This window comes from Lepisosteus oculatus, chromosome 6, assembly GCF_040954835.1.
Source record: "Lepisosteus oculatus isolate fLepOcu1 chromosome 6, fLepOcu1.hap2, whole genome shotgun sequence".
Lineage (NCBI taxonomy): Eukaryota > Metazoa > Chordata > Actinopteri > Semionotiformes > Lepisosteidae > Lepisosteus > Lepisosteus oculatus.
In genome coordinates this window covers 5,186,209-5,199,121 of record NC_090701.1, presented here as the reverse complement: position 1 = coordinate 5,199,121, position 12,913 = coordinate 5,186,209, and the positions used below count along the sequence as shown (strand labels likewise).

At 38.9% G+C, this 12,913-nt stretch overlaps 1 protein-coding gene across 1 annotated transcript in view; it reads left to right on the top strand.

Annotated features, from left to right (window-relative positions):
* Positions 1 to 12,913, top strand: part of gmds (GDP-mannose 4,6-dehydratase) — a 302,854-nt gene that overhangs the window by 251,477 nt on the left and 38,464 nt on the right. The window contains exons 8-9 of the mRNA XM_015354685.2: positions 5,589 to 5,707; positions 9,517 to 9,613. Coding sequence (XP_015210171.1) covers positions 5,589 to 5,707; positions 9,517 to 9,613 — 216 coding nt within the window. The remainder of the gene's footprint in view (positions 1 to 5,588; positions 5,708 to 9,516; positions 9,614 to 12,913) is intronic.

The window sequence follows — 12,913 nt, the reverse complement described above, 5'->3', positions numbered from 1 at the left end:
TTGTCCCACCCAGCACGCTTCATCCCTGGAGCACGGTTAATTTCGGGGTCATCTAGGAGTCTCAGCTTCTCTCGCCTCGCTCTCCCGCCCTCCCGTTTGAGGCATCGCTGACGGGAAGGGATGGGAGGGAAGACTCGTTTGACGGCTTTGCTGTCAAGACAAAATGGGGAACAAAATATGGTACAGGACCTCAGAAAGCCTAGAAAAGATTAAAGGAGAAGTCAGCTACACACTCCTGCGCACTACAGCTGTTTGTGAGTGTGTTTGGGTTTTTCTGCCTCAGCTGAGCTCAGAGCCTCCAAGTGAACTCTCTTCAGGTGATATGAAGTACAAGAGACTGAGCTGTCCCACAGCTTTTATTAATCTGATTTGCAGAGTATCCACAAGCGCCCAGGGACCTGCTAAAGCTGTTTTCTTTGAATGGGATGTGAAAAGGTCAATGCAAACAGCTCTGCGTGTTACAGTAAAGAAACTTAACATCTCACAAGATGCCAATTCGTTATACTATGTGGTCTTACTTTTTTTTTTCTTTTTCTTTATTTTCATCACTGTTAAAGATCTACCATAAAAACAATTTCTTGGACTTGTAGCTGTTTGACTTCTGATTTATCTTCTAAGGGCAGCCAAGGTGAAAATGACATTTGCTTTGCTTATTTTATTGATGACATAAACCTACTGAGTAAAGCACAATTCATCCAGTACCAGCTGGCAGCCTAGAATAAAACTGAAGAACCATATGTCAGGTAATGACACAGTATCTAATTTGCCATCTAGATGTACATGCTTTGGAAATAATATCTGCAGTAGTAGATACAGCACATGTGTGTACAATCCCCCTTTGCTCCTAACCAAGTTAAACAAATTAGGCACTGAAAAACATTAATTGGTTGTTTTTTTTTGTTGTTTTTTTTTGCTGTTAACCATACTTTCATTTTGGGGGTTCACTGTTAATTGTTTTTAGAGCTGGTGAAGAGGAAAGATAACATTACATAATATATCTTTACCTGACATTTATCTCTACAATGTCCTGTGAAAGTATTCAGACCCTTCCTCTGGTATCTCATTTTGTGAAATTAAATGTGTGATGACACATTTTTTCGTCTTAATATTTTATTCAACACCTCAGTGCTCAGACTGAATTCTTGTAAGGGTAAGATAATTTACAGATTGTCTTTCCACAGATTAACAATAGGATTCAATTCTTTGACTGAATTCTTTGACTTCCTTACTCTTAAACCACTCTAGGGCCCTTGTGCTTCGAATAATTGCTGAAAGTTTAAACCTTTGCCCCAGTTGTAGAGGTCTGAAGTAGGTTGTCCCCTTAGGTTTTGCAGTACTGTGCTCCTTCTGTGTTACCATTAGTCTTGACAAGTGTCCCATTCCCTACTGATGAGAAGTAGAACTGTAATATGCTGCCACCACCATGCGGGACAGTAGAGATGGTGCTGACTGAGTGTTGTTCGATAATGGATTTTCATCAGATGTATGCCTAACAATTCGCTTTTAGACCACAAATTCAGATTTTATCTTGTCTAACCAGGAAACCTTCTTGCGCCATGTTTGCAGACCCCATGCATGATTTCAGATGAAATTATTTTTTCTTTCCACACAAGCTCCTTTCTGGTTTCACGGGGATATTGTTGACCCATGGACATTCATCTCATCTCAGCTATTGAACTCTGTAGCTTTCAATGTCCCCACTGGCCTCCGTAACCAGTTTCATCAAGCTGGCTTTGCCCAGCTGCTCAGTATAGGGTGTGAGCCTGATCTAGGCAGTGACTGGGTGCCTTCCACTTCTTAAAGATCGACGTCTCCATGCTCAAAGAGATATTAGGAGCCTTTGAAATGTTTCTCGATTGTTTTGAAATCTCCTTCATGGCTTCATGGCTGAATTTCTGCTGCATATTTATTGGCTGAGGGACATTATAGAGCGTATCTGCTGTGAAATCATGTGAACAATTATGCTATTACTGCCACTAATTGTGTGGCTCGATAAGGTGATTTTGTGGAGCTACCTTAAATATTTGCCACAGCAAATATTTTGAATATTTGTAGTCATGACTTTTCTTCAAACTCTTTCCTTCTTTTTTTTGTTTTTTGCTTGAATGTGTAGAGACGTTTGTGTGTATACCAAATCTGTATTACTGCTTCAATCTGTCATGACTGTAAGCTTTAAAGAAACAATGTGAAAACTGTAAAGGGTCTGAATACTTTTGCAAGGCAATGTACATTTGACTTACAAATCCCCATCTGACTAATCTTCTCCATGCATTCCAAAATGCAGATCTAATATTTTTCAACTTTTTTTCTTTCTTCAAATAAACCCTGTTTCCAAAGAAGGATGAGGTCAGTGTCCATCCTTATGAAGTTATCACGGGCAGTGAGTGGATTTTAAGATCCAAATACAGTAGCGTACAGTGTATATACAACTATCATGGCACAGCTAACTTATATTTAAAAATACCTCAGCGGAATATGTTCATTGGTAGCGGTGTTATGTATGTTGAATGTCCAAATGAAGGAACATAACCCTATCAAATTAGCCCACTTCTTATATTTTTATTTAGACTCAAGTACGTCAGAGTAGCATTGGCACAAGAATCCTATTATGTGTAGTGTAAAAGTGGAGGCTATTTCTGAAAATGACATAGCTGAAAGAGCTAACAGTCTATCTAAATATAGACTTAAAATAGCTGGCCGCTCCAAAGTCATATTCTTGTTTTTGTTAGGAGTTGTTACCATAAATACTGCTTTTTGCATGGATGTTTCCAGAAAAAGCATTGCCTGTATATGAGTTATAAAATGCATTACGGCATCTTATAAGGTTACAATTCCTTCTTTCTTGTAGGCTCCCGTCATTTAATATAGTTTAAGCTTCATCTGCCCTGTAGTGATCAATTTATTTGCATGTCATAGATATTATAGTCACCCACTCTATTATTATAGCATAGAAAATATTCAAACCATACATTGGCTTTGAAGTATTTAACACTAATGAAACATTCCAACAATTTCATAGCCCCTCAAATAGTAGGGATGAGTTATAAAGTGCATCCTTGGTTAGTGTTTGAAAAAAAAAAGATAGTTCTTCTAGTCAGCCTTGGTCTGTTTTCATTTTTTTTCTGCTGTAACTGGTTGCGGGTTTGGAGCTGGCCCCCAGAGCCTTGGTCCTGTTTTAGTCAAATGGACTCTCCTACTTCTCTGAAGTGTGCTGATGATGCTGTTGCAGTGCAATAAAACGGTTTTATAGCATGGTGGGTTAGGTGAATAATTGCTTCAGACATGGGTTACAGGGCCTGAACGGGCAGGAGGAGCACAGAGCATCGTAAAATCTTTGCCCTGGTTTGATGTCGATGCTATGTGATAATGTCATCCCATGTAGTATTTTAGGCTTGTAGAGTATCCGATGGAACGTTAAATGAAGTGTCTAGGAGTCCACAAGAGGGGCATTTTAAGGATCTGTTATAATGGGCTGCAGTTATGCAGTATTGATTATGTGGTATTTCTGAGCTTTGAGTTGTATAATGTACTGTGTGGCTGCTCCCTGTGAGTCTCTATCACCTTATTTAATTGCCCATTCCGACAGCTGGCATTTAGAACAATTGGCAAAGGCTCTTCATGTTCGTCTGTCTTTCGACGAGTTTAGAGGGCCTCTCAGCTGTGACTTTGTTCCCTCAACTGCTCCTCCACTGTCCTGCAGCAAGTCCTTCTCTTGTCCTGGCCTGTATTACATGGCCCCATTCGAAACCCCCTGTATCTGTTATCACATATCTGTAAACATACAATTTTCACGTTGTCTGGTACCTTTACTGCTTTTGCGACTATAGCTATTGTTTTTTCTGTGTTTTTAAAAGTTATTAAGTTCGCGGTGCTCAAAGGCCGCTATATGGAATGCAGCACCGCGTGTGTCGATAAATGAATTTAAAATGGGAGAGGATGCCCTTGGGAAATTTCTTCATGGTTCCCACATTTGACTTCCCAGGAGGATTTCAGTGACGGCAGCACAGAAGTGCAAAGGTTAGGCTTCTCAGACTGCAAGCCTCCTCATAAGGTCTTAGGTTTTAGGCCTGTTCATAAATGTATGTATTTATTTATTGGGTCGCTTTAATATATTTCCGGGATTCTGCACAGGAAATCGCAAAGACTTTCCTCAGGCACAGCTGTCAGAGCTCTTTCATCCTTTGCGTATTGAAGCAGCAAAAAAGTTTAAAGAATGCGTGAATTGTGTTTAATTTTCAAATTCACAGGAGGGAAAGGGGAACATTTTTTTTAAATTAAGGTGGAATTCCAGCTTGTCAAGCCTGGATTTGTAGCCTTTTCTGGTTGGCAAGATATCCCACCTTCCTGTTTAAATGTACACATCCATTGGACGTCTATAACTATGAGGATGTGAAGTGTCCCTGTGGCTGTAGAGTAACCAGGAGAATTCCAAGTTGAAAACCCATTTTTGAATAGTGTCTCTTTTTTATAACATCTTGTTCAGAACAACAGACTAACTGAATGTCAATTTAAAAAATAAAGCAACATTGAATGGGTTGTTTCATTTGCATTGGTGACGGCCCTTCTGTTGTTTTGAGCGTTTTGTACTAAATGAAGAACCTGCTCTTGTGTTATGTGCTGCAGTCCCAGCGAACTCGGTCTCTGAGTGATTTTCCATGGCCTGGACCTTGACTGTCCCACCTGTGTGGGCACTCTCTCTCAGTCTCCCAGTTCCTCACCAGGATGTGCTGAGCAGGACTCACTATGAAAGTGCCCTTGTTTTTATATTAATATTTTATTATTAAAAGTGCTTGAGTTACCTGCTGGCTTTTCGGATTATCAGTTGTGAGTGGACTTTCATGCAACTGAAGGAATGTAAAGCAAGTCTCTTATAACATTAGACACCATGGAGGTGATTCTTTTATCAGAAACCATAGACGTGATGAGCTCCCTGTTTTTCCAGTTGATAGGCCTTTTTTAACGTGTAACATAGCTCAGCCCACAGCTGTATCAGTCGCTTCAAAGAACCTTCTTCATTTTATACATCTTTGAAAATGTGAAATGGTGCTTTTAGCACTTTACAGGAATGATGTATCGTACAACAGAAATCAACAACTTTGTACAATGGCCATTTTTTTGTAATCTTTGTTATTCTTTACTTCTGCTCCGAAGACCCTTTTCTCAAAAGTCTAAAATAACCTACCAAAGAAAACATGACAAAAAAGACTAGAGCAACAGAATCCAAACAGCATTTTACGTGTATGGTTAAGTGATATGTCTAAAATACCCACAAACGTCTTTTCACAGGAATGCTTCCTGACATCAGTCTTAAATGTACCATCAACGTCTGTTCGTGGTCTCTAAACAGTGCCTGGTTGTGGGACTGAGCCTTTTTTACTGTTCAAATCCCCTTCAGAATTGTATAAGCCAACAATATCCCAAGAGCAAAACGTCTCGCTGAGTTTCATATGGCAAGTGGTTGCTCCTTGGATTTTGTCTGGGCTCCCCCACGGCTGTTTAGATTGTAAAGAAACCGGAAGTGCCCTAAGTGCACAGAAATGTCTTGAGTTCTGCCAATACCCACAATTCCTCTCTTTTTCCCCTCTCAGGCCATGTGGCTGATGCTGCAACAGGATGAGCCGGAGGACCTTGTTATAGCAACTGGGGAAGTCCACAGCGTCCGGGAGTTTGTGGAAAAAGCATTCATGCACATCGGGAAAACGATTGTGTAAGTAGAAGGCCGTGGAGAAATTGTGCTGTGTACCTCTGACTCATGCTTCTTTCCAATTAGAAAGGGATTTGAACAGATATATTGCGGTCTTGTGATGTGATTGCCTTTGAGATTCCTCCTCGGATGAGTAACGGCTGGAGTTATAAAAAACCGTTCCGCCAAGCGAAGATTGCTGCATTCCTCATCCAAATGGAAAAACCAAGGAAAGGGTGCCACCAAGATAAGAGACAACTGGATTAAAAATCACAGAAAGCAAGCAGAAAAGATTTTTCTGCAATGCCATGTAGATGTATGAATGCAATACTGGTACTTTCTGTGACACAAATTCTAAGGGAGAGGTCCCAGCAATTATACTGTATAGTGGAACCTTGTATGAATATGGACTGTTTGGTATCCAGATTAAATCAGATCTGTTATTTTGATTTCTTGATTTCTGTTTCACAAAACCAAACAGGCCTCTGCTGACTTAATTACTTCATCTCTTCCTCATCTTTTTGTCTTGTTCCTGGTGTGTTGAATGTTTTGGAATGCCACCTGGTTTCCTGGTGTTGTGTTTGATTACAGCCGCTGCATAATAAGGCTTCTGACAAGAGTGACCGAGATGACGAGAGAGATAACCTGTGGAAACAAATAAGTGCACAGAGCTGTGTCAGACACCAACATACGACCTGACGAGCCGACATTCTCCCCGCCTTGCACTTCTGTGCAATTGACTTTGCAGGAGTTATTTTTACTTCAGAGGTGCTATTATCAAATCAAAATAAGAAGGCTCGACAATAGAGAGACCCACACAAGTCTTAATTCAGGCTGTGTCCCAAAACATCGCATATCAGGAAAATGCCAATGCAGTAAATGAATGCTTTGAGATATTGACACCAAGGTGTTTGCACCTTGCAGGATGGCTTTGAATGATATGGTCAGGAAAATGTTGCACTCTGTTTATGAAGATCCAGGGTGGCAAACCAGAGTTATTTGAAGTGAATCGCTGTTTGGAACCAGGGCGTTCCTCTCTCAGAGCATCATATTAGTTTCACGAGTGAAAGAAACAAGGAGAAGTCAATTATTTTATTGATTTAACAGTGTTTTTGATTGTGTTGTTTTTGATTATGTGTATTGATTCAGAAAGGTAGATAGCACAAGTGCTTCAGAATGTGAAAAAAGATGTGAACAATTGGTACAGTTATTTGCTAAACTCTGCCTAATACTGTGATTGCAATAAGGTTTAACTGTTTATTCTGTCTTTGTCAAACAGACCTAAGCTGAAGTAAATATGCATTTTATGTGCATATTTTAGTTTAATTTTTGAGTTGCGCCATATATTGCTAGCATTGTATAATGCTTTGCAAAACGTATTGCTTGTCATGTCATGTAGCTATAGAGGGATTTCTCAACAAGCAAAGGAAGGCAAAGCAGCTGTTTTGCAAAGCAAGGACAGTATTTAAGTTAAAGGCAGGGAAATGAGACCCCTACTGTGAGATTTTAATATTTAATGCTTTCTTCATTCAGCCCTCTTTAACTTCTACTGTTTGACTTTTTTTCAGGACATTATAAACTCACTTAAGATTGAAAAGGCTACCAGCATGAATTTCTGCTTTGATGTTTGGAATCATAGATAGACGAGCAGATGAACTCCCTTTCCTCTCCATTCATTCAGTTTAATAAGATTTTTCTCTCACTGATTTTGTTAGGACCCATATAATTTTAATTGAAATGACATTTGTGATTATTTCTTTTAATTACAGGATCATTATTGAGAACACCACTGATGTTGTGAACTGTATATCAAAGTTTTGGTTTTACTCATTTGCAGGTCTTTAATGAAAAACAATCCCCTTGAATAGCTTCTGTGCGTGTGCGCCTCTCTTGATTTAAACAGTTTGTGTACTGACTTATAACACCACTGAGAGGCTTTAAGAGAGTACTTGTTTAGTTAAAAAACAGTTTGCCTGATTTCAGAGATAAGGAGAATAAAAATCAAGTCAGCTTTATGAAGACACACCAATCCATTCAGTTACTGAATTCCTGCTCTTTGAAAACAATCCTTAAATGAATGCATTGCTTTAATCTTCTCAGAATTGTGTCATCTCTGTGTAAGACCTGGATTAAATTTTACAAATTGTAGAATATTACATGAGGTTGGTGATTTATAAATGCCATTTTATGTTTTTTGGGGTATTTATTATGAAGTATTACTTGAAAACACTGAGTCAGTGGTTTAGATCTGGGGCCAAAACCATTCATGTTTCACAAATAAATTCCCCTGTTTCCTTCTGAATATTGTTCTTTGGAATTAAAACAGGCTCAAATCTGTTTTATCAAGCACAGGGCATGCAGCGACACAGGAAAAAATATTTAAAACTTAAGTCAGATGAAATTGACCTTTTTATGGACAAAAATTAATTTCACATAAATGTTTATCTGCTTATTATGACTACTGTTGATCAGAAAGACTAATTTGAGTTGGACAGAAACCTTGAGTTTGAGTTTTCATATCACCAACCTGTTTAATGTTTTTCAAAACCATGTTATTCTGTTCAAACAGAGTAAGCTATTGGAAAATTGTGCTGGTTGTCTTAATTGTACTATTTACAATCACATTTTGCTGCTGATAGAATTGTCTGCTGTTATAACAACTTTCAATTTTCATTTCAAGGCTAGTCTGACAGAGAATAGGCCAAGCTTGTCATGTAGTGATCTTTGTTTCAGTCCTCCATGATCAATAATCTGATTACAGCAAATTAAATGAGAAAAAAGAACAGTAGATCTGAAGTGTTTTAGTAGCTAATCCATCACATTTAGTGATGTGTGATTTACTCATTGTCAGGTTATTCCTCATATTTAGCATCATTTGTTCGTCTCTGCACACCAGAAAGCTAAAGGGCTTCTTCATGTACTGTTACACACAGGAAATATCTATCAGGATTAACTGTAAATGTACAAAATGGCAAACATTTCAGTAGAAGATTATTATTGAAGTGTGTTTCTGCATAAAGATGGAGGAACACTTAGTGGAAAGAATAGAACAGAGCAAATTTCTTGAACATTTGTACAGCACTGTATTCTATATACAGTATGACTTGTATTAATATCAGTGATAATTAAAAAGAAGATATTATGCAATAACCTCCCCCTTCTTCTTGTGCTGACATTAATTATGCCTCAGGGTAGAGCCTGCAGTAAATCAGTGGTCTGTAGTGTTGTACATCACAGCTTCCACAGAATATCTATGAACGGCTAATGAGGGCTAATGTTGATGATGCAGACTAGATACAAATCTTGAAACCACTTTTTTTTTTACTGCAAAGTACAGAAGCTGCTAAGAAACTTAGAAACGAAACGGCAAATTTTTCGGTGGAAGATGACAAGAAAAATGTTCAGCTGCAAGAAGTCTAAGTTTTATTTGAATGTTATTAATTTATTAAAATAAGATCCATGTTTGATTGTTACTTACTCCCATGACTTGGAATGTGCCCGTTTTGTTCGTCTGCTTGTTCATGGATCTATAGATTTTCTCACAGCTCAAAAAACTATTGATTTCTCGTTTATTTCACCACCAGCAAAAACGCTGTGAATTTTTTTTAATTGTTTTTTAATCTTTTTATTATTTTCATTTGTTTCACTGTCAGCATCCTATACTTCCAATTCTACTCCACTCTGTTGTAGAATTCTACAAATTCTACTTTAGTGCAGGGAAAAGGTTAAAGGAAACGGAGGAAGCTCATCCTCGGAGTTGTCTTTGGGACTGTATTTGAGACTGGAGAACGTGCGGTCCTCCCTGCTTCATTAGATGGTTGCTCTGTCCGCAGATGGGAAGGCAAGAACGAAAACGAGGTCGGCCGGTGCCAAGAGACTGGAAGGATTCATGTCAGAGTTAATCCCAAGTACTACAGGCCCACTGAAGTGGTAAGTTAAACACTACCTGAGAAATTAATGGTGAATTATCAAATCGCTCAGCCGGCTAATTGTTTCATTTGGCCGCATTGTTTGTGAAAGTGGCCTCATTAAACTCCTGCTGTCAGAGTCCTATACTTTTCACAGACACTATGGGAAACCAATTACGTTGCCTTGACAGCAGTGAAACTAGTTACTCAGCAGTGGCTACTCACAGGAGAAGCCCATTTAATGTTTTACTTTGGCCCCTGAAAGAAATGCCTCCAGGAAATTAACTTCTTCCCCCTGAAGTCACCAAGTTGGGAAGAAGTTTCCAATTTGAATAAATACACTTTTAATGAGGGAATATAATAGGAAACCAATGAGACAGGAAAAGCTTTGCCTGGTATCGGACAGCAGTATGAAATGCTGACAGGTTTTCTCAGGGGTTCTTTAAATTCAGGCTGTAGTGAAATGTTCTGAAAGCTGGAGGGTGTCTGGGATACAACTGAGGACTTGTAGTGAAAATATTTTTTTTCTTAGAAAACATTGAAAGAAATGTGGAAGAAAATTTGAAAAGGGTTTTCTTGGGAGTGTTTTTTTTGGAGGAGGCTGAAGGTGAATGGGTGGATGGAGCACTCTTTCGACTCACCATAAGTACTGATTGTAAAAAACAATCAGCCTCGTTTCCTTATCAAATCCCAAACAGAGGAACAGGGATGTTTATCGCAGTCGGATAAGGCACTGCCTTCTGATAACCTTGTCAGTAATAGTTCCTAGTATTCTGCCGATATTTTAAAGAAAGTTGAAGAAAAATGGGTTAATTGGTTAAAAAATAGTACTTCTGTTAGTACTAATGAACAATCAGACATTTTTATTAAAATCAAATAATGCCTCTTACAACGTTTTTATAGGAATTTTGTTGAAAACAAAATCCATTTTTGATGTTGTGGTGCTGTGCTTTTAGTAACTGCAGTTTGATGTCACTTCTCACTTGTTAGTACCGTCTTCTCTGGTCAAACGTTAAAACAACAAATAACAGACATTTTTATACATTGTGTTAAACAGAAACAAGTGTATTCCTGTATAAACAGTGACCTTGTATTTGTCTTATCGGTGTCCTGTCCATAGTCCTGACCTTTGCAGGTCTCTAATTTCCCACTGATTCAGGGATGGATGGTCCTAGTGTTTGAGAGCTGGTGCCTCTGTAGGTTTTCATGGCAACTTTCTTGGCTCCTAATGACCCAAACCAAGTCGTTACTGGTTACAGGTGCTGGCACTTTGAAAAGCCCTAGTAAACCTGTGGACACAACTGGGCCTTCAGGACCACCCGTTCATTAGCCGCAGCGCGGGCCAATCTGGAGTTTACCGCTTTCATTAGCATTTGTTTATTTACATTTGGACCCTCCAACAGTGCGTCCCTCCCACTTCCTCCCCATGGGTGACACTGTTGCCACGACACCGACAGCTGCTCCTGAGAGGAGGTGTCCTGCCCAATAGATGGCAAATGGTGCCAACACCCGAGGCTTAGCTTCCCTCAAGTTTGTATAATCAGCTGTGACAGAGGCACTGGAGTGAGCAACCAGGGTGCTGATTTCTTTTTTTATCTTCCTACCAATTCCCAAACGCAGGGCAGTCAGAGCTCCATACTGAGCCCATAAACCACATACAGTATTAACATCAACTAAACGAACGAACATGATTTTCTTTAGTTTTTCTGCCTTACTACATTCTGGGCTGTTTCAGATATTATTTGGGCCTTTTCTTTTTCTTTCGCGTGTGTGTTAGGCTAATTGTATCATTTAAATAGCAGTAAAATGCACACAGAGTCTACTGGCCTTTTTTTATGTGTGTAGGGACAGTCAGTGGAAACAGGGTTAACTCATTTTTTCTGGAAATTTCTTCTTCATAACTTATATTGTTACTGTTGTGATAATGTAGATACAAAGTAACATTTATTCAAAGAATGATTCATTAAAAAAATAAACTAAAGAATATTTGCATGTTTTATAGTTAAGCATGACCAGTTTTTATAGTTTTTTTCTTCAGCTCCAGACCACCAAACATAAAAGAATATGATTTCTTCTTATTTAAGTATTTTACATAAAATAGAGGATTCATTTGTGATTAATGCTCTGTATCATCGAGTCTAAATTCCTAAAATGGAAGTGATCCACAATATGTTTTAATAATAGGACTGGGATCTGTACAATTTCAGATACTTGCAAAAGATCCTAGAGTACCATTTTGCCAGAATATGTCTTTTGTAATATATTGAGCGTCAAAAGAAACTTTAATTAAAATTGCATGAAATAGTTACAATCAGAGCAGGGCCCAGGTTATTAAATAGAGCACCATACCTTAAATTCTGTACGTTCTCTCAGTTAAAGACACAGAGATCTTCTTCTCTGTCCATTCACTAACCAATGTTTTATTTTCTTTGAAATGTAAGTGACTTGTTTTTACAGTTTAAGTGAATAAATCCTTCAGCTGACAATCATTTTATTATTCATGTTTTTAAAGTTAATTTCTGTTAAATTTTCTGAATTTTGTTTGGGCCTGACTGTACTGGAGAGAAATGGGGTCGATTGGTTATTCACTGTACTGGGGACCGTGAATTAGGCTGCCTTCATTTGTGGGAAGATTATGGGTATCAAACAGTCGAGGGAGAACCTGGAAATCTTCCTTTTCTCTGAACTAGTGACTGCTCTGAAGTACACTTCAGGATTCAGGGATTAAATAGGAGTTAAACCTCTGTTTAGAGATCTGCACACATTGGCAGTGTCTGTTAATCATAGAAGGGTGAAGCAAGTGATCTGTGCAGATTTCGTCTTCTATGCCTGCAATCCTAAACCAATATATATCTGTATGCGTCAGTCCTGTTGCCTTTAATTGCCTTTAATTGGTATAAAAATCTGCACCGCTGGCCACACTCTCACAAAATAATGCCCAGACAATGAAAACCGGTTGTGACGAACATTTGTGTAGATCGTAAGCCATATTTATGTGTTTTTTTTCTGTGCCAATACAGCAAAAACCCAGGTCTCTAGCAGGAAGGGAACACATCCAGTGCCAAGCTGACACTGAGAGGCACACTGTACTCCACATGTCCCCCATTCCACTGTAGTGTTTGTACAGCACTTTAAGAGCTGGGGATATCTGAAGCGATGACAGATTCACCACCCCCTTATTCGTCACTGCAAGGACCCATTAATGCCCTCTGAAGCACTGCTGTCTAGTGACATGGTGCAGAGTGGACAAAGGTGTATTCACCAAGGTCCTCACACATAGTCTGCCAAAAATACACAGGAAGACCAGTTCAGGCCGTGACTC